This window comes from Octodon degus, unplaced genomic scaffold (assembly GCF_000260255.1).
Source record: "Octodon degus isolate 3935 unplaced genomic scaffold, OctDeg1.0 scaffold00114, whole genome shotgun sequence".
Classification (NCBI taxonomy): Eukaryota; Metazoa; Chordata; class Mammalia; order Rodentia; family Octodontidae; genus Octodon; species Octodon degus.
In genome coordinates this window covers 6,754,421-6,781,317 of record NW_004524690.1, presented here as the reverse complement: position 1 = coordinate 6,781,317, position 26,897 = coordinate 6,754,421, and the positions used below count along the sequence as shown (strand labels likewise).

At 36.2% G+C, this 26,897-nt stretch overlaps 1 protein-coding gene across 15 annotated transcripts in view; it reads left to right on the top strand.

The window, feature by feature from the left end:
* The window catches only part of Sorbs2 (sorbin and SH3 domain containing 2), a 169,882-nt gene that overhangs the window by 57,961 nt on the left and 85,024 nt on the right, over positions 1-26,897 (top strand). For 10 of the 15 annotated variants that reach the window (XM_023699621.1, XM_023699617.1, XM_023699623.1 and 7 more), the window contains exons 2-8: positions 2,032-2,081; positions 6,422-6,514; positions 12,167-12,193; positions 12,431-12,555; positions 13,594-14,235; positions 20,161-20,196; positions 24,636-24,774. In XM_023699621.1, coding sequence (XP_023555389.1) covers positions 2,072-2,081; positions 6,422-6,514; positions 12,167-12,193; positions 12,431-12,555; positions 13,594-14,235; positions 20,161-20,196; positions 24,636-24,774 — 1,072 coding nt within the window. In that variant the 5' untranslated portion in view covers positions 2,032-2,071. The remainder of the gene's footprint in view (positions 1-2,031; positions 2,082-6,421; positions 6,515-12,166; positions 12,194-12,430; positions 12,556-13,593; positions 14,236-20,160; positions 20,197-24,635; positions 24,775-26,897) is intronic. The other 5 variants (XM_023699620.1, XM_023699628.1, XM_023699627.1 and 2 more) reach the window with 3 other exon arrangements.

The window sequence follows — 26,897 nt, the reverse complement described above, 5'->3', positions numbered from 1 at the left end:
AAATGGGAAGATGTGCCTCCAAATACTTCAAATGATGGTGAATAGAAATGATACTATTCACCAGATTAGGAATAGATGCTACTGGTGAGAGAGGGTGACATGACAGTCTTGGCTCCGCTAGAGCTGTTGAAGATGAGAACAATGCATTGATGGAATTTGTTAAGATGCATAGAAATTGGAAGACCTGAGATTTGAACCCATGCCTGCCTGGATTCATAGTCCATCTGCATTAGTCCATGTTCTGTTCCAAATGCATAGACTGGCCAAGTTATGAAGAAAAGATACTTAGTTTGGTTCACAGTTTTAGGGATATAATGTCTAGGGGCCACACCTGGTGATGGCCTTCTTGTTGGCAACCAAGGCTATATGGCAAGTTGAACGCCAGCTTGAACAACTTAGTGGGACTTAGATTCAAAAACAAAACAAACAAAAACAGGTGGCCTCATGTCTTTGCATTTCTTTAGTATAGGTGGCAATAATTTCTCCTTGCTCCTAGCACTAATCTTGAACGAGTGCTGTCGTTGGCCTATATGTGTAATGCTGTGGATGATTTGGCTCTTGAATATCATGTACCTATCTTCAGGCTCTATTAGTTCTGAGATAGTGGGAGAGGTGAAGTGTTCATGGACAATTATGACCCACTGACTCTGAACATTTGTGTTCCACAAAATGCAAAGGATTTTGGTGAGTTGGTGTCACATATAGGACACAAATCTGCCACCATGATGCTCAGAAAACACTTCTCTCTGAGAGCTGACTTCTATGTTTCAGCATAGTGTGTTTTTTATGGTCTAACTTCATTGTCCTGATCCTAGTTCACTCCCAGTTTAAGACAACACTTGAAGCACTCTTCTTCCAGCAGATGCAAGCCCTCTAGGAATTTGATGCTTTTCAGAATTATCTGTGTTTATTACATGAGCACAAAGACACTTTTTCAAAAAAGAGGAGAGATTAGATTTGCTTCAATTTAAATTGTCTAAAGAGTTCCCAGCCATGAATCTATTAATGGCTTTTGCACAACGAAGGGAAATAGAATCACGCATTTTTATTAGTCACCTGAGAAGCCTTTTGGCTTCAGGTTCTTCTTAAGAGCTCAAACATTGTATCTCTTCTTTTAACAACTTTTGTCTTGCCTGATTAGGAAGTTAGTCATTTCCCATTTTGACATCTAAGACAATGCAAAGTTTAAAAAAACCTTGTAAGTTACATTGATAAGTAACAGGATATATCACTTTAAAGACAAAAAGCTCAAAGATTTGTGGTGCCTTCCTTTGTTCTCCTTAATCCTAGTGTACTTTATGAGTGTCAGACATTTTGTAAGTATCTGCACTTTCCATTCAAACAGTCAATGTTGATCACTAATTTTCTAACTTGGTATAAAAACACTGTGAGAGCAGGTTCTGTGGTCTGAGCGCTAGCTTTCCTTCTGTGCTTGGCATTGTCTTTGTCTGTCAGTATTATTCATCCCAAATACTGTCTTTGTCATTTATTTTTAAAATCTATACCCATTGTAAACATAAAGTGTTGCCTAGTTCCAGAAAGAGCAATCAGGCAAAAGGACATTTGAAAAATGTCCTTTCGTTTTCTGGAAATTGTTTAGCCCTTCTTGTTTTAGAAGTTGCCTCTCTCCTGGTCTCAGATGTCCCCTGAGGCAACTTTTCTGTTTATGTTGTCCATTTAAGGTTAACATATTAGGAGTTTTGCTACTGAGAGATTAAAATAAATACATTTGAAGAAACTTTCTCAAAGCTCCTGCGCCGACCCATGCCTTCTTCCTTTACTTCATTGGTTCCCATTCTTTATGGGCTTAGAAAAATACAAAAATGTAATTGTATGACCAGAAGACCAAGAATAAATAAACTTTAACTTGAAGAGAATTATAAATTTTGATGATCTTATTAGACCTTGGTTTAAATAATATTGACAGTGATGTAGCACTAAGTTACTGGTACAACAAAAACCAAAACACACTTTCACAATATTTTAATCCACATGCTAGTGAACAAATTATGCATCATTTTTTTTCTACAGGAAAACTGAAGAGTTTACTAACAAACCCTCCAAGGTCAAAATGAATACAGGTATGCCATCTCTGTTAAACTCTTTAGCTTTGCTCTCTAAAAAAATCATCTTGGCCCTGAATCACTACTTAGCACTTTGCTGATTCTAAATAAGATACTGAGTTTCTGATTTGATGTAGAATCTAGATTTATTAATTTATTTCATTGTCATTGTTCTCTGGTCTGTTTCCATCAAAGAAAGAATAATTTTTTTTCTGTTGCCTACTCTTACTCCCTTTTCCTCTAATCATATTTTGAAATTTTCTCCTATAAATGTTAGGAATTCTATGTATACATTTAATATTTCTTACTGAAATTAAGCTCAAAAGAAAGTTATTCTGATAAAGATATTTAAATTTTCCCACTCTAGAAACTACATTGACAAAGTCAGTGGGTAGAATTCCAAAGCTTCATCAAAAATGAGCTTAATGAATTCATAAGCACAATACACATAAAATCATAAATATTTTCACTTTAGATATATACTAGTATCTCTAAATAGCTTAATATCAGTGCCTCCAAAATCTGTACTGTATACATTTTAATTGTAAAACTGTTGCTGATAATGCTACATTCATATAAAATATAAATGTTTCCATATTATAAATATTTCAGTTCATAATGTCTCCATCACCCTCTACCCTCTCAAATTGTATGTATGATATCCTTATATATAATAATCCAGGAAAACAACTTTGTTGTTGAAATTTTGCCACTTTTGTTTTTACACTTGTTTTTCCTATTTACAAGTGATTGCTGGAGAGTCATCTTAGTCCATCACTCAAGCCAAAAAAAAAGAGCATGGGCCAAGACACTCTTTCACACAAACTCATTGTCTCTTTGCTGCCTCTTATTAGCCAAGTGCCTAGAAAAAGGATTAACAGCTCACTGGTGAAAGCACTGTCAGCACAAACGCAAGCCATGTCCATCTTTCTACGGCAGCACTGTTAGCAGAAACCCCTCAAAATGGCCTCAGAGAATGTCCTGTCCACTGCCTTCTGAGGATGTGGCAGCAGGCCAGGCGAGGGCATTGGTGACATACAAGGGAGGCTGATGTGGCAAGAGAAATGAAGCTCCTAGAGCTGCAAATAAGTCAGAGCTAGACATGGAAAATGAAGTAAACAGAGTTAGGCAAAGGAAATAGAAGAAAATAAATAGAATACAAAGCTCACCGCTGGACTTGGATAAGTCATGCGGCAAAACTGCAAAGGCAATCCAGTAGAACATTTACATGAAGGAGTGACATTTACTGATTGCTCGAGCATCATGAAGGTTTAAATTGAGCAGAACTTCTCAATACCACTCGTTTTGTTAATTTTCTTATTTATTATACCCATTATGACATGTACACATATGTCTGTATGGTTATACAAAACACAATGTATTCATGTGTGTTATATTGAATAACTGGCCTTCCTGTTCATATAATTCAATCACAAATAACAAAATAAGCATAAAAATATAAGTATTTTTAGATCTATGGACTGCCTAACAACATGAATGTAACCTTCCAAAACATACTTTCATTTATAAGAAATGTCTTTGGCTGATGAAATGCTAATTTTTATAGGATTGTTTTGCCTCTGTGGCTGAATTTACATATATATGTGAGATATATTCAAGTATATGCAAAAAACTGATTAGAAATCACTGAGACCTTTTGTTTAAAATTTCAAAGTAATATTATAATGTTGTTATGCAAACATAGCTCTTGAAACACACAGGCAGTAAATATAGATACTACTTTAGGAAATAAAAGTGTTATCGCCGTGTTTACAAAATGAAGTAGGAATTAGTTCCTAAGTAACTAATTAATAAAATTGTCCTTCAGGGACTACCTCTCAATCACTAAAATGTTATATTACTACTTTGAATTTCCATTTGTCAGTCACCAAGCTTTTTTAAAAAATTATTTTAATTTTTATCTTTGCTTTTAATCCACTATGTAACAAACTAGTCAGGGATAGTATAATGTACAAACATGTAGATCTCCTGGATCTTGCTGCCCATTATTTACTAAGGCATAAGCTGTAGTTATGGAAGGAAGGGAAAAGGTCATCCAATAATTCAGTGAATATGATTTACCAGTGAGTGTTTTCTAGCAGAGAAAACCATGTCTAGGGGGCTTAAAGGTAAGTAAAGCAGTAATCTCAAGGACCGCAGGTCATGAATGAATACAAAGATGAACCCACCACTCGTGTTCTTGACCGATTGAGTGTGAAGTGCACCAAAGAGATTAATCGCCACATAAATGGAAGCAGAATTTAATATATTCTCTGTTTCTCCAATTTTACAAGCAACAACTTTTTAAAATAATCTCTTTAGTAAATTTGAATAGATACATATGTGTTTCCTTGATCTAGGTCTTGGAACTGCCCAAAAGACACAAATTGTTTAGCCCAAACATTCCCAAACTTTCGTGGTTTATAGTGACAAATATCTCAGCGATTTTTTTCACAAAGTGTCTAAGTCCAATGCAATACCTAGCAATTTTATTTACAAACAACTTAATCACTTAATTGTTACTTAGGGATTTTAACCAATGATGCTGGATCCACATGTTATGAACTTTTCTATTTTTAATCTCTGTTTTCAGAGTCTCATTGCTATTTGTTTCTCAATAAAACTATGGAAAAAAAATAAATTTTAAATTTAAAAAACAGGATTAAAAATAATAAGAAAATAAAATCACTGTTAGAGTGATATAGTTTTCAATATCCTTGAACATCCAATTCTTTGAAACCAGTCAGTAGCTACTAGATACTCTACATTCAAAAACATTATCTCCGTCGTAGTGGACACATTTACTTCCGATAGACATTTTTGGCTTCTCAAGTTTGTTAAAATGCTTCTGATGCCTCTGAAAGGTATCTCCAATGGAAGTTTCTTCCATTTGTATCTTTATCTTTTAATTTCCTCGTATAGATTTTGATCCATTTGGCTTATTTTCATTTAATGTTTCTGTGAGTCATGTTCTTGTTGTATTATTTTGCATATTAAAAAGTTGTAATATGAAGACATTTTATAAGAATAATTTCACCACTTTGAGGACATTTAAATAGTGACTTTTAGAAGCAATCAAATCCTACTTCCATATATCTTTGCTAATCAAAATTCTCCTGTGGTTAATAAGCAAGCTAGATATTTTCCCTGAGAAATAAAGAAAAAAGAGAAATAATGCATGTCAATATGTGATAATTCTGTTGTCTATTGGTGATTACGTTATTTATCATTTGTCATAACCTTTAAAAAGCAAATAAAGTTGCTCTGGCTTAATGAGCAAAGTGATAGGAATGAGGAAAACTATTTATTGCACATTCCATATTACAAGGGAATGTGCAATGGAATGAATCTCCCCATAGACTTTAACCTTTCAATTTTGAGACTTCTCCCCCAAATTTAGAAGTCTAAACTTCTCATAGCACATAAAATAGCAAATGTATCTCCAAATTTTTTGCTTCATCTTGTGCTTAAATGTAAATAAAATATAGGTCATGGTACACATGTTGTTCAAACATAGAAAAAGCAACAAATCACTTCCAAAAGATACTTTAGTGCTGTCTCTGATTTCAAGTAGGTTAATTTTTATAGCTATTGAAAGACATGTAATTTTCATAATTCCATGTTTCTTTATAAATTATATGCTCTCAAATGTATCATGCCTCTGTCAATAACATTTTTTAGGTCCTGAAGATTGAATCCAAGCCCTCATGTACACTAGGCAAGTGCTTTACCACAATAACTTTTATTTCAAGAATTATTCAAGCTAGCTTCAGGAATGATAATAACTAGAATATAATACAACCTAAATGAGTGATTATTATACTATGGCTTTTAACCCAGGAAGACACAGAATTCAAAAGCCAGCTAAAGTGCTTATAGATTTAGTATGTGTTGAATTTAAATGACATAAAATTTATTTCTGTGCCTGCATTTTCTTTTTCATTTTTTTAATTTGAGAGCCTGGAACAGTGGTACATACCTGTGATCCCAGAATTGAGGAGTTTGAGGCAGGAGGGTCATAAATTCAAGGTCAGCCTGAGCAGTATAACAAGTTTAACCCTAGGCTGTACTACTTGGCAAGACCCTGACTCAAAAACAACAAAAATACTCAATGTAAAATATAAAAGATCTTGTCTTTTTTCTGAACCATTGACATCTGTTTCTGAAACAGACCCCTGCTTCATTTTGTCTGTTTTAGTTTGGGGATGGAAGTGAACTTTGTAGATGTACTCCATGGTCACTAATGCTGACTGTTCATCTTTCTCGTGAATGTCTGGCATATTACACTTAAAACGCATGGTATTGCATGTGCTTTCTCTGTGGCCTTGGCCTCTGCTATATCATTTTTTTGCTTCCAGATAGCGGTGGGTGTGCTCGCAAACGTGCTGCCATGTCTGTTACGTTAACATCTGTGAAGAGAGTTCAAAGTTCTCCAAACCTATTGGCTGCAGGTATAATATCACTAACTCACAGCATATCACACTTGAATGGCTTTACCTGACCTCTGTCTCTTTCCAGAATTATCTTCTTTGGATGAGCATAGTGGCTGTAAATAGGCTTCGATAAGTTATTTTTTTCTTGTCCCCAAAATAGCCTCTGTCTTTTCTATTTTTGTTCTAGAAATAAAAAGCCAAAGAAAACTGGTGTCTACTAGAAAATATTTAAAAATTAATTAGAAACTACAGTCATTTGCCAAAAATATGCTGAGTAACCATAAATGTTAATAACTATTCAAGTTTCTGTTATCTGATGGAATAAAGTAACATGATAATTCATTAGATAACTCACGTGTTCCTTTGGGGACCCAAAGGGTCAAGAAGAGAGAATTGCTGGAAAATGAATCCTAATTAAGCTGCTTCTTCACCAAAATTATAAAAAAATAGTAAAATATTGTTTTGAAAAAACATGTTTGCTGTGGTCCAATAAGCAAAAATCCTTCTAATAGACCAAATTCTTGACCACTCAAAATTAATTTGAAGTCACAGATAAAAATATGTCCTAGAAAACAATAGGAGGGGTGACACTTCCATATCCACAACAGTGGGTCTCTTTATAATAAATTTCTGTCATGACATAAACAAGCCTGCAACCCAGTATGCATTAGGAGAAGGCTAAAGCTAGGCAAGCCTAGCAAAACCCGTGCCCAGACCACGAAGGATGTTGAAACCTTTTGAAGGCTGGTTTTTCTGTTTGGTTGGTTGGCTCCTTTCATTGTTCTCTTGTTAATTGCAGCTTTGAGGTTACCTTGGTTTTACTTGTAAAGTTAATTTGTTTTGGAACAGAAATGGGAAAATATTTAAAGAGTCTTTAATTTTAATTTTTATATTCCTATTAGACTTTTGAACACATACATTTAGCAATTGATTAAATATTGAAGTTGTCCTGGGCTTTAAATCCACTTGATTCTAAACTACCTAACTTTGTTGAGGAAAAGGTATACTTCATTTGCAGAATTCTGTTTCCGTCTACCCCCTGTAATCCACAAATGTATTTCTGTATCCAACCTGAAATATCAGGCCAGAAAGTTCCCCAGTATATAAAGTTTAAAAAGTGCAAGTTTTATTGCAATGCTTGTAGTATGATATCCTTTTGTTTAAAAAAAAACCTCACTGGATGTACTTGTATATATTTGTACACATGTATATGAACAGAGATAGTTTTAAACTTCAGATTTATTTATACTGGGTACATAGGGAAACTAGAATTAAGAAAATAAAACCCAAGGATATAGTGTAATTGGGTACCTATATATGAATGCCATTGACTTTCCAATCGAATAAAATGCAATGCATGGATGACTGATGTATTGGTAAGGAATGACACCAGGCTTCCACAACACTAATTTGTTAACTGATAGTCTCTTGAAACGAGCAGTTAATGCTTATTATTTTTCTGTCTTCTTTTTAATTTTTATAACTTTTTGACCAATTTTGCATGCCTATATCTGGCAATCTGAACAACTAAATTGAAGACAGCAATATGCAATATAACAACCATTGTTGAATGACTATTATTTTGTTCAGTGAAATTCTGTATCATTTCTAATGATTTTTTACTATTTTTATTCTCTTTCAATAATAAAAAAATGAAAAATTAAGTTAAAAAATAACTATCAAAAAATAGTATTAGACTGAACTCAAGATTGTCACTTTTGGAAAGTCAAAATAAGAACATAAGAAATTCCATATCATTCACTTATTATAAAAGATGTAATGCTTCAGAGAACCAAAAAGTAGAAAAACTTAAATACTTCAAAATATGAAATAATCTTCAGTAGCAACAGTATTTAATGACTCTGATATATTTTAATTTTAATTTTTTAGGAGTAAGAGTTTTATAGAGTAAAGTTTCCTGAATTTTGAAGTCATTTTTGAAAGCAGACACTTTAGATCAACTAGACCATGAGGTCTTTTTCAAAGAAATTTTAATTTCATTTTGAAGAAAGAAATCAGTTTCTTTGAAGCCTAATCTTATTCTGAAGTAGATTTCATGGCAACTCACTTGACAATGTCTTTCTGAGAATAAAAAGGAAATTAATAAATACTAATGGGTTCAACATTGTGGAAATCCAACAGCCCTTAGTTAAAAGTTACACTACTTCCACAAGATCCCAAGCCTCCCTCCTCTCACAAACTACAAGGTCTAGGAGTCATCAACACTCTGACCCTGTTTCAGTCTGTCTTCTTTCTTCCTTTTCCAACGTATAAGTCTCCCCTGGAGAATTCATCATAGCTCACATTGATGTTTTAAACTGATGCTAGAACCACAAGAATGGCCACAGAAAAACAATCAAGTATGTTTCATTTCAGCAAACATGCTTGAAAGTCTGAGATATTTGTACCTTCCTTAAGAAATAAATGTAATTTATCATTTTCCTGCCTTTCTGAGAACTTCATTTCCCAGATTCAAAAGGATTTGTCAAAATTAAATGAGAAGAGTAAATAAATAAAATTAATGGAAAGGCTTCTCATGCTACTTAGAAACACAGTAGGTACTCAATTAGTTGATTTGAATGTAATTAATGTATTTAAAACAAACTCGGAGGGCACTTGAGCCCTCTAGAGAAGTGAGATGAAAATTTCAAATAATCATTCCAAGAAATATGCAAGCAATGGGACCAGCAAGATAGCTCAGTGGTCTAAAGCGCCTGCTTAGGCAAGCTTAGGCAGGCTCAGGGACCAGTTTGATCCTCAGCACCACGATCTGTGCCAGTCCCACCCTCAGAGCACGCTAAGGAATAAAGAAAGAAAGAAAGAAAGAAGGAAGGAAGGTAGGAAGGAAGGAAGGAAGGAAGGAAGGAAGGAAGGACGGACGGACGGACGGACAGACAGACAGACAGAGACAGAGAGAGAGAAGAAAGATGAAAGTAGTAATGTCAATATACGGTATCAGTTAAAATGAATGTAAATAAAATCTAAGTGTAGAGATTATGATGTAACAGTTGGGTGTCCCCAATATCACCTCAAAAGAACCATAATGTTAGAATCATAAATCTGGGAAGGATTTCTGAAAGCATACAGTCCCACACCTAACTCCATACCAGGAATGTCCTGAACAATAGGGTGTGCTCCTTCTACTACCAATGAAGAACATTAACGGTTTCCAACTCTCACTAGATTCCTCAGATGCAAAATGGAGAAATGATTAACCTATCACATTTTTTCACTCTTAAATTTTCAGATAAAGAACAACACCTACTAAACACTAGGAATTAAGGACTCTGATCATTAGAATATTGGCTGTTTCTTTCCTGAGTAAAGGATAAATAATGTTCAAGATATGGGGCAAAACTATTTTTCCCCTGCATCTCCCAAACCATTTACCACTCAACTTTTAATTTTTTGTAACTATATTCTCTTTACTTGATATATAGACTTGGCCACTTTCTGTTACCTTCTTCAAATCACCAATGCCCTCCTTTCCTCAAACCTCCCTTGCCAAGACAAAATAAAAATAGGGCAATCATGAATGGTATTTGTGTGGGAAGTGTTTATATTCTAGTATTTTTGAAGACTATAATAAAATAGCAAATTGCAGGTGAGCATTGCAAGAACTCTGTTTACAACTGGATTTATTTTAAAGGAATTTAAACGTGCACTTCAACATTATAAAGAACCCATCACTTTAAAGACAAATTACCACCATGAGCATCATTGAAGTATTGCTTCATCCTGAAGTTTTATTCCATGGCCAGTTTTTCTCTTTTCTTCTTTCTCTCTTTTAACAATCTTGCCCACCCTGTTAGGAAGGGCTGCTGAGGGAAGCTCAGCATAATTACTATCCCATGTTTCCTGTAGCATACCTCAACCCGCCGCTGGGTTTAGAGCGGCTGTCCTGGGTCTATCACCACAGTCCCCAGTGTGGTCAACAATGTGAAGAAACAGCTGGCCCTCCACAGACCACCACTGGAACAGGTTTATCCCAACTGTCCTTCAGTCCTGTTCATTAGACTTTCTTCCTAGTGACATCCACACCCTCCCTGCTTCAGACATTTCGGCTCTGTTTCCTCTATGCCCAGCACACACCTTTTTTTAAAATCTCAAACTTTACAAATCAAAAGTAAAATAAGTTCTCTATTCCCAAACATATAATATGGGTTATAATTATTAATAATGCTGTTTCTCATTTTTTGCCCTTTGCCTGAGCCCCGAAATCGGTTCTTGGTCCAGTGTGTGGGACTCTAGTAGTTAATAATGCTCTCTCCCTGAGATAGCCTGAAGTAGAATTCTAAAGATTGCTCTATAAGGCTCAGCTATGTTTGTTTACTTTGTAGAGTTTTCATCATCATTTAGATTAAGTAAATGATGCCTTTCAATCAGTTCAGCCTCCATCAAATCCTACAAGTGGGGTTCAGTACACATTTCACATATACTTCTTCAGTTATTTGTACCATGTGTACCCATTTTATTACTCCAATTTTCATTTGAGATAAATTATCAAATATCATACAGAATGAAAATTTATTAATCTTATCTAAGTCATATGATATCGAGTTGTTTTAAGGTACTTTTAGCTGATTTATGTTTATTTTTTCTTCTTTGCATTTGGAAAAAATCTTGTCTTAAATATTTTATCTAAAAATCAAACACTTGCCTTTCTCAGTCCATTTTTATCATTCCAAATTCATGTGTCTAGATTTCAAAATAATCATTTCCAAAACATTAGAAGGAAAACAAAGAGTCATTAAAATAACATCAATTTAATAATGGTTCAGAGAATTATGTAGAAGAAATCTAGAAACTGGACGGCAGGTTAAAATAACTGACCCCTGAGGATCCTTTCCAAGGTCAAGATTTTATAAGTCTAAGTGAAGGTGACCATGTGCTCTAACAGAACCAAGCAAAACAAAACAATAATCTGATGTGTATGTTTAATTACCCATTGTGCATATGGAAGCTTTTTGAATGTGTAATTCTAATAAGATGGATAAAAGTACGTATGTATATGGCTGAGCCAATTTCTGTCAGCATTATCGAAGGCTATTTATTGCTATTAAAATTTATTTTTCACAGCTTGTAAGTTGAAAAACAATGGAGTCCACTGTAACAGCTCACTCATATTGAGTAAAAAGACAACTTTAAGTGATAATAGGAAGAAAACTTAAAATCTAGAAAATAAATAATAAAAAATTATATATATATATATATATGGCATAGAATATTCTTCTCTGTCTAACACAGAAGCTAAATATAGTCAGTAATAGTAGGGCTTTTAGCAGCTAAGAATCTGGTGATTTAACACTATACAAAGAAATCAGAGTTTACAACCAGACCCCTTATGATCTTTTAATTTGACATTCAGAAATTTGTGTATCCATCTTAGGTAATTATAAGCTTAAAATTACATGGCTGCAATATTATCAAGGGGAAAATTAATGTTTGATATATGTGTTAATTATATAGAATACTTATTTTTAAATAGACAATATTCCCATTGAACTTAAAATTAATGTTCCAACCTTTCAGTACTATATTTAGTGCCCCTGGAGTTTTAGAACTGAGATAATGTCTGCAAAAATGATACATGTAGTTATTTGCCAAGTGCTTTACTGAGTTGTTTATTTCATGGTAGGATTAATATCAATCTATTTTTCTTTCTTCCAGGGCGTGATTCTCAGTCACCAGACCCAGGTACAGAAAAGATGCTCCAAATAACTATTAAATTTGTCCTAAGGATATTTTGACACATGTGTAGCCACATTGTTGTTCTCACATTAAACTTAAATCATCTTCTTATATGTATAGTAAATGAAAATTCTAGTAAAAGCAGTTTGATTTTCAAAATAGAAATACATTTTGTTTTTTTTAAAAAAAAGTGTGAGTGAATGTAGATATTTTTGCATCCAATTTGTTTTCTCTTAATAAAAGCATGGAGATCTTACAGTGATCGAATACAAGAGACACTGAATGGGGATGCTACATATTCCTCTCTTGCAGCAAAAGGTTTCAGAAGTGTTCGACCAAACCTACAAGAAAAAAAATCTCCAACTCAGGTAATCCTGCATGCTCTTGTTTGTGCTTTGAAAATACTGTTACCAGATCGCTGCTTTGGCAACTTTCTTAAAAATCTCTTTTCCTATTGCTTTGTTTTTAATGTGTTTTGGCTTTTGTATTTACTTTGTTGTTAGACATGCATTTACAACATGAGAACAAATTTTAAGTTCAAAATAGGTATTTTATGAGCAGTGTTTTGTTTTGGTTTGTTTTACTCTGAATGACCTCAGAAAAGAAGGTCAGCTTCTAACATAATGTTTTGGATGTATTCTCATTCTTAAAAGCCTACTACCAGACCTTACTACCAGGCTGAGGAGATAACTCAGCCGTCTGAGCACCTGCCTGGCAAGTGCAAGGACCCAAGTTCCATCCTTGATACTGCATGCTGTACTGGCCCCAAAACCGGGCGTGGTGGTGCAAGCCTGTAATCCCAGCGCTGGGGCGGCTGAGACAGGAGAATCACTATGAGTCTGAACTGCATAGCCAGACCCTGTACCAAATAAATAAATAATTTAAAAATTTTTAAAAACAAAAATACTATGGTGTTTTGGATTTCGAAGTTATAGAGTCAGAAATGCACTATGTATTTAGTACATACAGTTATGCAACTGCTTATTATGTTAATTAAAGAGACTCTTTTGTAGATAGGAGTACACCTGTCATAAGCATGAAAAATGCTATAAAGCAATGTGGCTAAATAAACTACAGACCTCAATGTCTAAGCTAAGCCAAGAGATTTTGTTCACTTTTAATATAATTCTCAGGATGTAGATGAAGGAAAACTTTATAATCTATTCTTTAAAAGCAAAAAAAATCATTTTCCCCTCAGGGATATTCTTGATAGTAAATTAAAATGCATTCTAATGAGGATGAAAATAATTATTCAATCTAGCCAACAAAATGTGTAGCATAAGAAGATATAATGTAGCTTTACCTTTAAGAGCAGGGCAGATGCTATATCCTTTCATGACTAACTAGCTTTTTCTCTATTTTTCCTCCAACATTATTCCTTTTTCTGGATGTTCTCGGCCATGTAGGTGCCCCTTCCACCAGCTAGACAAGAGAACTTTCATAGCTACTTGATAACCAGTCACACACAGGGTGACCTTTTAGACTTAACATTAGGTACAAACACACAAACTCCCTCCTGTACAGAGCTTTATACTAACAGAAAGCTTCTTCCAGGAACTATGCATTCTAATGATGATTCTAACCCAACAATTATATATTCGGAAGAATCCAACACAACGGTGTCGTACACACGAAAAGTTACTAGCCCAATACCAGCAGCTTCCAGCATAAGTCCTACACCATTTGCTGACATCAGCACCCCATTTCTACAAGAGAACTACATGCAAGATTCCCAAACTCAGAGAATGTCTACCTCACAGCTAACGCATAACCAGGGTGTGGGAAGTACCATCCCGTTTCGTACTCCACAGTTTTCTAACCCTGTTGAAGTTCCTTCATTTCTCAAAAAGCCCTGCTCACCACCTCCTCTCCCAGTGCCCGAGGTACACACAGCATCTCTTTCCATTCAGATAGCTCCCCTTTCAGGACGAGATCCTGAAGGCCACAAACAGCTACCTGAGCTTTCTTCAGAAACTACAAAGATACCTCTTCAGCAAGAAAGACAAAGATCTGCAGTTGCTTCGGCCTCTCAGTCCTCAGACCTCCCGGTGATACATTACGCTTTCCAGTCTTTCCTTACATGTGTGTTGTAGAGAAGGAAGGGAAAGGAAAAAGAAACTGCCTTACAATTTAAAAGCTGACTAAAATAAAAAGTAAACCTCTGGGCATTTTTAAACATGCACACATACACACACACACACACACACACACACACACACACACACACATGCACGCGTGCACAAACACACACACACTCACACACAAACCTTTCACCAGAAATCATTTCTCCCTGACGGATATTTATTAAGAGTCACTGATGAATTGGTTGTCACTTGAGCCAGTGCTAGCCACTTTATGTACTTTTAGCTTTCAAAAAGCTATTTTTCATGCCAGATCTTTTGGTAGCTGGACTGAGTTTATGTAAATGCACAAAATCTCATAAAATAATTTTCGATTATTCTAGCAGGAAATATTTATCTCAATTTCAAGCAGTGTTAAACTTCTGTAATACAACATTAATTTTCACTGAAAATGATCAATTTGTCACTTAAAAAGATGTCAATCAGCCTCTCTTTACCCAGATTTTGAGGAAGTAAATACTTCTACTTATATAAAATTCCCTCAGTACAGTTGTCTCTGACATTCACTGTCTCTTTAGAAGCCTCTTCTTGGCTTCTTCACAAAATAATGTCAAGATGATTTTATTATATTTTAAAACAGAAGTTTTATTTTGTTTGGCTTTGTTTTGTTCTATGGGCTAGGAATTGGAGTCAGGGTTTTGTGTAAAAAAGAAAAATCCAGAAATTTGATAACTTTCCTTTTCATTTTCTGTGGTTTTGTCACTCTGCAGGCTAACCAGAGATGGCTTGGTTACACAATTTCCAGGATATGAGTGTGACGTGAAAGTTAGGAGTTAAGATCCTGCCACTTTTTTTCATTAAACAAATATTTATTTGGGCACCTATTAGGTGTCAAAGTTCTAGTTACAGAGCCAGACCTGAAGCCATCAATGCTTACAATCTTGTATGTATGGGGGAGGTTATATATCACTAGACACTCGAGCAGAATATGCAGACTAGGACAAGATTGTGGAAAACACAAACAAACAGAGATGCAGGGAGCACCTGACACATTGACAAGGAGAATAGTGACATAGACCTCAGTGAAGACAGGGCAGCTTTCAAAGTTGGAAGAATACTGCAAGCAGAGGGAACAGCTGGAATAAATAGCTTTCTGGCTAAAACATCCTGGATGGGTCAAGGACTGGCAAGGTCGCCAGAGGTGGAGAGGAAGTGCAGCACAGAACAGTGGCTGAAATCTGAAGGAGCAGAAGCCAAAAGACAGAAGTCCCTGTACATCACCACAGGACCTTGACGTTTTTACTCAATAAAAGTGAGAATCACTGGCAGACTGTGAGATAGCCATTATTTTATTTAATTTTATATAATTTTCAATTTTTATTTTTATTAGTACATGCCTGCAGCACATAATGATGGCATTCCTGGTGGGACATATCCATAACATATCTCAATCCTTTTATGCCTTGTGTTCCATTTTGAGAACAGCATATAACAATGAAACACATGAAAACTTTTCTATTCAAATCCTCATTCCTTTGATTTTTCTGGGTCGCATTATGAATTTCACACAAAACTTCAAGACCGTGTAAGCCTTGGCAGAAAGGCCTTGTTTTATCCTCTCGCTCTCCTCTTCTTCCCTTCTTTTCTCTATGTCTCTTGGGCACTGTCTCCAGTGCAAAGATCTAGATCCCTGCTTCTAAGTATCCATCTTTTATTTTGCTTTTTGTTTTACTTATATTTTGGGAGTCCTAAGCAAGAGAAGCCATGCAATGTTTAAGCTTTTTGTGCCACTCTTACGTGACTTATGTTCTAACCAAATTATTCTAGAAGCTCAGTTGAGAACTCTCTAGAGTGGGGCAAGGAAGAAGGCAGGCAACCCAGCTAGGAAATAATAGCGACTTAGGTCAGGAATGACTGTGGCTACAAGCAGGATTGAAATGATGGAGTTGGTGAGAAACCCAAGCGTGTGAATGCGTGTTGAAGGTCTAGCCAGCAAGACTTCCCGGTCAATCGCATGCGGGTTGTGAGCAGCAGAAGGAGGCCGACGCTAGTGGGATGGACTAGGCTGCTGTCTTCAGAGACCAAAAACCTGCAGGAGGGTCAGGTTGCGGAAACCTCAGTGGTACCATTGGTTCGTGGTGAGTTTAAGACGTCTCTTAGACATCCACAGGACAGGGGGAGGGTCCAGTTGGATGGAAGTTTCTTGTACTGGGGAAAGTCTAGGTTGGAGGCAAAACCATCAGTTTCAGTTTCTGGATGCTTTTGCAGCCATATGGTTGAGATCACCAGGAAGTGAGTATGCAGAAAAGAGGAAGCCTGAGAATTGAGCTCAAGCATGTCTTAACATGAAAGGAAGAAACAGCCAGAAAGTCTAAAAAGATCGTCCTCCAAGGTGGGAAGAAATCTCGGGAAATGCAGCCTGCTAAAAGCCAGAGGAGGAAAACCCAAGATGCTGGTGAGGTGGCCAGCTGGGCAGATGCTGCTGGACAGCAAGCACAAGCTGAGCGCTGATACTTCACCTTGACTTTGTAGAGTGCAGGGGAGCTTACTGGGAGCGGGACTGAGGCAGACCATGAACAGAACACCTGGACAAAAACTCTTTCAAGGTGTTATTAATGTGTTCGCCTTCATCTATCATTCACCCTCCCTGAACCTCAGTTTCCTCATTTATAAAATGGGACTGATGAAAATATTCATTGCAGAGTTACTATGAAGTTCAACTAAGGTAATGACCATAAGAAACTCTATGTTCTGTCCCCTTATTTTAGTTCACCTGTGACCCTGATCTATGGTAGGGACTGTGTGGCTGTCAAGATTGCTGGTTCAAAAGATTTTTATTAGGAGGCATCGGTGATCTTACATCACTTAAATACAAGCAGTACAGTAGCCAGGGCTTCAGTAAACTGGGAAATGTCTAGATAGCTTTTCTGCTTCTCAGTCTTAGGCGCTACATAATTCTGTGTCTCTGCTCTCTTAGTTTTGTACTTCTCCTTATTTCAAGTTCTCTGTGAACTTCTGTCACATACTGGTTTCTTCCAGTTGGACACCCAACACACAGCTACTTGACTGGGACATTCAGAGTTGCGTAACTGAAATTCACAGGAAGAGGGGAGGATTCATTTGGCCCAAGTGTTGTTCTGCTATTCCTGTCCAGTCTTCTGGGGCCATAAAACTATGGCAAAAAAATAAATAAATAAATAAATAAATAAAAAAATAAAACTATGGCAGCTGTTGGACCCCTCCTCCCGTCCTCTTAGGAAAGTCTGTCAGAAAGGAGGGAATTCATGATAGAACTGAAGATGGGAGTAAAAGTCTGATTTTTATATAAACCCACTCTAGACTTTTTTCAAGTAAAAAAATTATTCTTCCCTCCTTTTTTCATTTTTTTGTTTTGTTTGTTTTTTATTTGCTTTTCTTCTCACAGTTCTCCTGAAGAATCAGGCAGCAGACAGCTCCCTGTCTTCTAGTGTCTAGAGGGCTTTCATTCATGTGGAGATGAGAGCCAATGAAAAGGATTCCAAGCCTGTAGTCAAAAAAGTAGTTGATGCCTTGTGTACAATAGTTCATAGCACCTGTGGCTGAACAACCACTGAATTTTATAGTTATACGTATAACATTTAAACATGTTGTGATTGGCCAAGGGGTACTGCACATGTTACACAGACACCCAAAACTTAAAATTGTGTGCATGTCTGAAGGCACTGAGAGAAATGTGGGTTTCTCTTTGGAAGAACGAATGAGTAGATGCAGACCATTCTCAGACATCCTGTTGTAAAACCAAGCTCATGACCATATTGCCAATGACCGTGGTGATTTTAACACATTCCAAGTCAAAGGTTATGAACCAATAAGTAAAACAAAATTCATTACATTTGTCCTTTTAATTTTATTTTTATTCATTTTTTTTTTCAGAACTGGGGATTGAGCTCAGGCCCTTGTGCTTGCCAGGGAAGTGCTCATTCTCCTAAGCCATCTCTCCAGCCCTGTCCTTGTAATTTTAAAGGTTAAAAAAATCACACTTGAACAGATAATTCCAATCCTTTATTATGATTAAGATCATTTATCAGAATTTTCACAGCATAAGTAAAACTCAAGAAGGTCCATTTGATGTAGCAACTATCAGTGACACACCATTATGATGAGACATTCCAATAACACTATCCCAAGACTGTTTATGCCTGAATTCCACTCAGGCTTGAAAGAAAATTTTAATGTACTAAGCTATAATTATTGTACTTTTATAGTATTATAGCTTTACCTCTCACAAAACCTGCAATTATTATATTTACTAATATAAAGAATGTGTTGCTATTAAAACATTTTATATCTGGGTAACCAATATTTCTGTCAGTTAATTCTGTAGATTTTAAAACTACAAACAATAGAAGAAAATGACTGACACTTAAAATGACCATGATTAAACAACAACATAAAAATGCTAATGAAATAAAAACAGAACAGGAAATCTGTCTTTTTATCTGGTTTTGGTGTTCTTAACCTTAGATCAAGGATGCACTTTAGGCTGTCTGAAAAATCCTGAAGTTTATACATAATTTTATGCATATGAATTTATGCTTTTTTTCCTAAGAAAAAAAATCAATAACTTTCAACATATTTCTAAAAGATCTATGGCCCACTGAGATCTCTTTTTTATGGCTTTTTTAAGTACTCGAAAGTCTGGGTAAAAAAAAAAAAAAAAAAAAAAATTAATGACGACTTTCATGAGACCAACAGTTTGCATGACATCAGCTGTTATAAAAATTGTCCCGGCCAGGAACACCAAATGGCACCACTTAAATCTTTACTAGGCAATATTTCTAAGTGTACACATTTCTCATTAACTTATTCTCCATTTTCGTGTTAATATCTCACAATATTTCTAGGCACTTTAACTGAAACTACCTCAAACACCACAAACTCTGTTCTACAATGTAGACAGAATAAAGAGGCAAAATGCTCCAGTTTCATTCATTCACTTACTCATCCATTTATGCAAGTACTCCTTCCTTCATTCATTCAGTTAAGTCTGAGGCTCATCCTCAGAGCTGACATTTGTGATCACATGCCCTGGAGGTTATAGCAGATGACTGCAAAAATGTTAACAAGCTTTAGACAATCTCTCCAGCATGGTCAGTCTCTTGGGTTATATACAACTGTGGGGCCAGGGTGGGAACATTTTAAAACCTTTTGTTTTTCTTGCAGTTTCTTTCTCCTTTACCTAAAATATAATGCCAACAGAAGTTCTAACCAACTAGAGTTCTTTCTAACCATTACCGCTTGCTGGTTTTTACTTTCACACATAGGTACCTCCATTTACATTGCTAAGACATATTAAATTTCTTTTCTTTTAGTATTTTGTAATGAGATCAAAAAACAGATTCAATGAGCAGAAAAGAGTGAAAATAATTCTCTTTCCACTTAGTTGTTTTTCATTTTATCAACATGACTTATGGGGGGGAGAAGCAAACTGATTTATAATTTGAAGACATTTTGATGGTGTGGAGGGGACAAGGAGAATGATGCTACAAGATGGCTTTTGTAGTCATTAAACCAACAGACAATCTGATAGCTTTTCACTGTCACCAGGTCAAGAACTAAAACCTCTAAAGGAGGAATTCCATTATGCCAACGCTTTCGGCTCCCTACCCAAACTTACATTGCAGTGCCGTGTGAAAGCTGACCTTGTCCCCAAAAAACACTGACTGGATGCATTTTCTTCATGTTTTCATGTTTTTCTGTGCTGTGTGATTGCTACCTAATCCATGAATGTGTTTCCTTGAAGTGCTTGCAAGTAAAACCCATGCTTTGCCTTGACTGCCTATTGCAAACAAAGAAATGTTTTTATTACCTGGATAATTTATATCTTTTCTTATTATTTTTCCTCAATCTCAGAGTGGAAATCAGCATTTAACTGCCAATGTGTTGGAGGTAAATGCATCACAGACACACAGCCAAACCACACCAGAAGCCTCTTCTTCGTGCCCTTCTCCTGTGATTCCATTTAACCAAACCACTTTCTCACCAGGCAGTGCCTCCAGCCCAGCACCAGCACTTGGTGATCTGGGACCTCCTTGCCCGTATAAGCCTCAGAGCTTTGCACACTGTCTCTATAAATACCCCACCCCAGCTCCTGAAGGCCTCGTCCACAGCCACGACACAGGTTCTCTCAGGACAGACTCCTCCCACTCCGAGAGTGAGTCCTCCACAGCCATTCTGGCTGAGCTGCAGATGGGTAACTCTGACACCACTGACTGCTCTGAGACACCTTCCCCAACCTGGGGTCAGAGGTCTGCTGTGACAGATGGCACCATCCTAACCACCCCTGCTGCCACTCATGTAATTATGTTTCATTCCTTTGCCTCTGCCACTTTCTGAAAAGGATTAGTTTCTTCTCTGTCATCTTCTTTTGCAGCAGAGCACTTGTGTTTGCATAGGTGTTGATGAGTAAATGGACTCTATACCATCTGTCAGGGAAATCTAGCTCAGCCATTCTTATTAATCCTGCTTTGCACTAAAAATGTACTTACACTCTCTCCATTCATGTTACAGTTACTTATGGTTATTCCAGAAGGGATTAATGTGTTGTTATGGTTAGTGTGCCATACAGTGATTTGCCTTAATAATAAGTTATCTCATAAATTTAGATAAGTATATATCATACTATTGCTATGGTTATATTACAGAAAAAGTATAAATGTTTCAAAAATTTTAACCTCATGTTAATAACTTATACATAGCAGCATTCCTCACAGGCTGGTGTGCCGTGTCTCCTGCCTAAGTGACTACTGATGCATCGTGCTCAATTCTCCTTGCTCTTTCTGAACTAACTGCTGTGTCTTTTGAAGTCCTCTGTCACATGAGAGTGAAGGATGCAAAGAAGCTTAATCTATATTACAGAAATGTAGCCTCATGACTTTTCTGCACTTATTCTTCCTGAGCTCTTCCACTCTAGACGTTTATTAGCTGTTATTTTATATCTCAATAATATGTCATTCACTTGTGAAAATATGTAAAAATTTTCAGGCACATCACATTATTTGGGTGTGTCTAGACCTTAAGCATTCCCTAGGAAATGATTTATGAATAGCTAAAATACTTTAAAACATTATGGCACAAATTTTCAGTTGCATGTAATGTAGTAGTGGCATCCATTGAAAGGCCAATAATTTGGGGTAGGAACAGAAATTACTTTTCTGAAATCGGTGTTATGATAAAGTTCCAGAAAGGACTGCCATAGATAACATTTTATTTGTGCTATACAGTTTCTGTATTCTATCAAAGAAAATTTTCATTCATACAGTAATGTTACAATAAGCCAATATTTTTAACTATATGGCAACAAAAGGAAGTAAAAGATACTTTTTGTGATTGGCTTAATGTTCATCCAGGGGCTGGGTATAAAATGTTTTCCATAGCTAACAGCACTGAAATCCCTCTGTCTGCCATGGAGGACAGACAGTCCCCAGTGCCAAGTACTCATAGGTCCCTGCTGTGTCCTACTATGCTTTAAACGGTTATTACCTTTTAAATAAAGAATGCTATCAGGAACTTCAGCAAAAAAAGAACATACAAAGCAGTAAAAATATATTAATATTTGTACTAACCTTTTCAATTTTCTCTTTAGGATGTCTTAGGAATATTCATTGGGATTCACTTTGGGATGTTCAGTTATGTGTATAGTTTTGTGCATACTAATCAGAGGTTCTTATAATAAATTCATTCTAGTTATCAGTTTATGGATCCTCTATAAGATAGTAATTCATCATAAACTGCTTCCTAAAATGCTAATGGCATTATTTAGTTAGTAAAATCCTAATTAGTTTTACAAATACAATACTTTTAGTGTTTTTATGACTCCCTAATTAGTACTGAAACCATCAAGATGGAATTCAGAGTCAATTTCCTAAGTTTATTATCCCTAGCTCAAAACTTAAAAATCCAAAATACTTCAGATAATGAAATTTGTTGAGCAATGAAAAGACTTTGTAAATGGAAAATTCCACCCCCGACCTCATATGATGAGTTGCAATAGAAATGCAGGTGCATGAAATTTTCTTCAGGTTATGGGTATAGGGTGTATATAAAATATAAAAGAATTTCATATTTAGCCTTGAGTTTCATTCCCAAGACATATCATTATATATGCATACATACATACCCCCTTTATACCTGTTTATATATAAATATTCCAAAATTCAAGAAATCTGAAATATTGTAACCTGCCGATCTTTAATTAAATGATTCTACTTTTTTTTAGATACATTTGATACAGGGTCTCACTATGCAGCTCAGACTCATAGTGATCCTTCTGTTTTTAGTCTCCCCAGCACTGGGATTACAGGCGTGTGCCACCGTGCCAGGTCTCCGTGGCCAGCTCAGCATGCCCAGGGGCAGGGCTGGTGTGGCACATTGTGCTGGGGATGGAACCCTGGCCCCAGAGCTTGCCTAAGTAGACTCTTAGTCTGCTAAGCTATTACAGAGGCCTAATACTTCTACATTTAACATTAATTATAATAACAACATTAAAATTATATTTATAAAGATCCACTAAACTTGACTTAAACAAAGAGATGTGCATACTCATCAGAGGTTCTTATAACTAATTCATTCTAGTTATCAGCTTATTACACATGGATCCTCTATAAGAGAGTAATTCATCATAAACTGTTTCCTAAAATGCTAATGGTATTATTTAGCTAGTAAATTCTAATTGGTTTTACAAATACAATACTTTTAGTGTTTTTATGACTCCCTAATCAGTACTGAAACCATCAAGATGGAATTGTGGTTCTCAAATTGAGCCAGGTGTGGTGGCACACACCTGTAATTCCAGCACTTGGTAGACTGAGGCAGGAGGTCTGCTGCTAGTTCAAGGCCAGCCTGGGTTACAAAGTGAGTTCAAGTCCAGGCTAACATACATAGTAAAACCTTGTCTCAAAAAAATACATATTCCCAAATCATTCATTGGAGGTACACAAAGACTCTGAAGCATTTGATCAGGCCTGTGCCTCACAGTCATTTTGTCCAGTTCTCCTCAAGTAGAAGATTCCCCAAAATATAGTTAGCTGTACTATAAGAGCAGTTTTTCTAAGAGCTTAAAAAAGTACTTCATAAATGCAATCCTTGTAAATACATGTGTATTGATTTTGGAACATATTTCTATAAAGAAATCATATTTATTTTATTTCATTTGAAAGCATACATTTTATTGAGGCTTCTTTTTTGGGAGGGTACCAGGGATCAAACTCAGGACCTTGTGCTCGCCATGCAGGTGCTTAAGCCTCTGAGCTATCTCTCCAGCCCCTACCTAACTCATTTCAAAGTCAAAGCATGAAACTATGCAATTACTTGTCTGTTTTAAGCTTATTTAATAGAACTTTATTTCATTTCAAAATAGAACAAGTTCACACATGATGGGTCTTTATGTACACATGTTCTAAGAGAATTTTAACTAAATATTCTTAACTAAGGCTTATGTCCTTTGCGTGCATTTCTGTAATAGCCATAATACTTACTGTGGTGCTGTAGCTAGGTAGCAGGAAGCGCCACTTCTGTGAATAAGTGGTTCAAATCCGATTAGACATGTGAATATAAATATCTACCATGAGTACCTACTGTATCATTATAGTAACACCAGATTGCATGTTTTAACAAGTATTTTAAAAAGCATATACTTTCCTCCAAGAGGAAACTTGAAGTAGCGCTGATGATGTAAAACACTGATATATAAAATAGAAAGTATTAAGAAACCAGAGTACTAAATGAGGTTGAAGTAAGAACTCAGTGCTGTCAAGTCTTTCTGATGATGCTTTATTAGCTAAGTGTGACTCTTCTAAAACAAATTGCTCTGTGATATGCAAGTCCGGTGAATTGTGTTCCTTAGGTTAGTCGCCTTGCTTGGGAAGCATTCATTCACTGGAAAGCGGCCATGACTTAGTCTGAGAACTAACCCCTTTCCTCATGTTAGAGAGCATTCCTGCATGTCAAGTAGTGTGACAGAGCTCTGGCTACTTAAGTCATGATTGCAAGAGTACATGTCCCCTCCGCAGTGATTTGGCAGTGACTTGTGTTGATACCTAGGGCACTTCTGTTGGAAGAGTGGAGCACCTGTAACCACCACTGCTGTCCTTCCTAACATCCTCCCTGCCATCAGATGTATGAAAAAATTATTTTCAGAGAGAGAGAGAGAGAGAGAGAGAGAGAGAGAGAGAGAGAGAGAGAGAGAACACTGACATCAGGTTTTAAAATAAATAAAACCTTGGCAGTTGATTGCTGTCAGGTGATGAGAGGACTTTTATTGTCACCAAAATGAGTGATGTTGACAGGGGACTGTGTGCTATAATGGGATGCCTCTGCACTTTCCTCAGAGCCAGATAACAGTGAATGGCAACTCTGGCGGTGCTGTGAGCCCAATGAGTTACTACCAAAGGCCGTTTTCCCCTTCCACATACTCTCTCCCAGGATCTCTCAACTCCAGCCTTATCATGCAGCATGGCAGATCCCTTGGTAAGTAGTTTGGTCACCATGATCCACAACAATCTCCATATGTCAAACACAAACCACATGAGAGAAATAGAAGATGTCAAAGTGACACAGGAATGCTCAACGCCCCACTTTAACCCTTTCTAGGGAGGAACTGGGGCAGAGGATTTGACATGGTAGAAGGGAAGCACCCAGCTATGCAGGGACAATTACTCCATCTGTGTCTGAGCCTAGAGGTGTCTCTTTGAGGTGCAGGGTGAAAAGGAAAATATGATACCCAGTTAGAGAGAGGAGAGCCTAGCCTACCCGGAGAATATTAATGGAATGCTTTTCCATTAAGGTAGCTTATTCCTATAGACCATTCTTTAGTTCTACATAAAGGAAGAATTACTTTAACAGTTATCTTTAACAGAATAACCAGGCGCAAACTACCTCACACAGTGGTAAAGCAGTGAAGTGTCATCCTGCCTCATGGAGTCATAAACTACTATTTGAACTGGGCCCTAGAAGCAATCAGTCATGGAAATCAGGTAGAAATTTAAGCAATCCCTTAAGTGATGATTCTATAATTTTGTAGAGATATGTTTTCACCCTTCAGGTATTAAGAACTAAATGAAAGATACAGCTCTCCAGGGGAAAGATGAACATATGAACTTAATTTTTAAAACATTAAGCATATAATTTTGTGAGTCATGAACACTTTGAAGCCTCCTGGGGGGGAGGGATGCTGTGTATATAAAGAACATTCTTATGTGGTAAATATATTGGCAAATTTTAGAAAATAAGGTAATAAATACTACCAAGTTTTTAAAAATGCAATTTTAGGCCAGGGATATAGCTCAGTGGCACAAGTGTTTCCAAGGCAAACATAAGGTCCTGAGTTCAATTCCCTGTACCAAAAATAAATAAATAAACATGCAATTTTAGAAACCCAAAAGGATTTTGAGAACATCCCTAACTGAACCAACATACAAATTGGGAATGAAAAATTTTCCATGACATGAAGCAACTAGAAAGCTTCTAGAAGCAGAGAGGAAAACAAGGACAGCAAGTCTTCCTGTGCTTCTCAGGCAAGAAGACCCATCCTCTGGCCATCACAAATGTTCAACAGACAGAAGAAAGCAACTAGAATATATAGGGTCACCCTTCTCCCTTGCCAACATAATTCTGTATTGAAAGAATATGATCCCCTCATTTGCTAAGGAACGTTTTATGTCAACATCCACCATGTGTTCAGTAGAACTCAGTTTCTAAGGTCACAATAGCCTGTGTCAGACTTTAAACATAATCAAGGGACTCATTAAGGAAAAATCTAAATATACTTGTGCCTCCTCTAGTATTACTCTTGGGAATAATCTATGGGTCTTATAATGATATAATTTTGTATATAAGAAAGTAGAACTTTCTTGTGCCAAAAATTTTCCCTCTAAGAATCAATCTACAGTTTGGTATTACAATACCACTATATGTAGATTTTTTTGTAGTGGAAGTATGAATTATCACATAGTTTTATAAAATAAAACTATGAATTAGTCTCATTGTAACACTTTCCCAAGTAATCATCAAAGTGTGATGCTTTATCTCAAGTCCTTTCTAGAGTTCAATCAGAATCAAATATTTTATTGTCTCTTAATCTGAAATAGCTTGAAAAAGGCATGACTACCTTCAGTGATACACAAGCAGTTTTATTCCTACCTGCATCTATTTTCAAAAACGTATTGAGAATAATTTCTGATATGAAATAAATTTAAAATGACCAAAATAACAGACGTAGCAATTCTACATATTTTAATGGATTTTACCTTAGACAGAATTTAACTCTAATTATCCTCACAAAGATAAGTTAAAATTTTTAAATGTTTCCTTATAATGTCTTATTCAAATTTTCCAAGAACAATGCAGTTTATATGTAATATAATGTTCATATACATGAGTGTATATCCTACACACATATGTAGTGATAATAATAAATCCTACCTTGAAACATAGAGATTTCCCCATTTCCATACAAAGAACTTTCTGAGTGACAGACCTACCAAAACACAGCATAAATAATATAAACAGAGCCAGGGAGATAGCTCAATAGAAGAAGCGCTTGCCTGGCAAGCACAGGGTCCTGAGTTCAATCCCCGGTACCACAAAAAAAA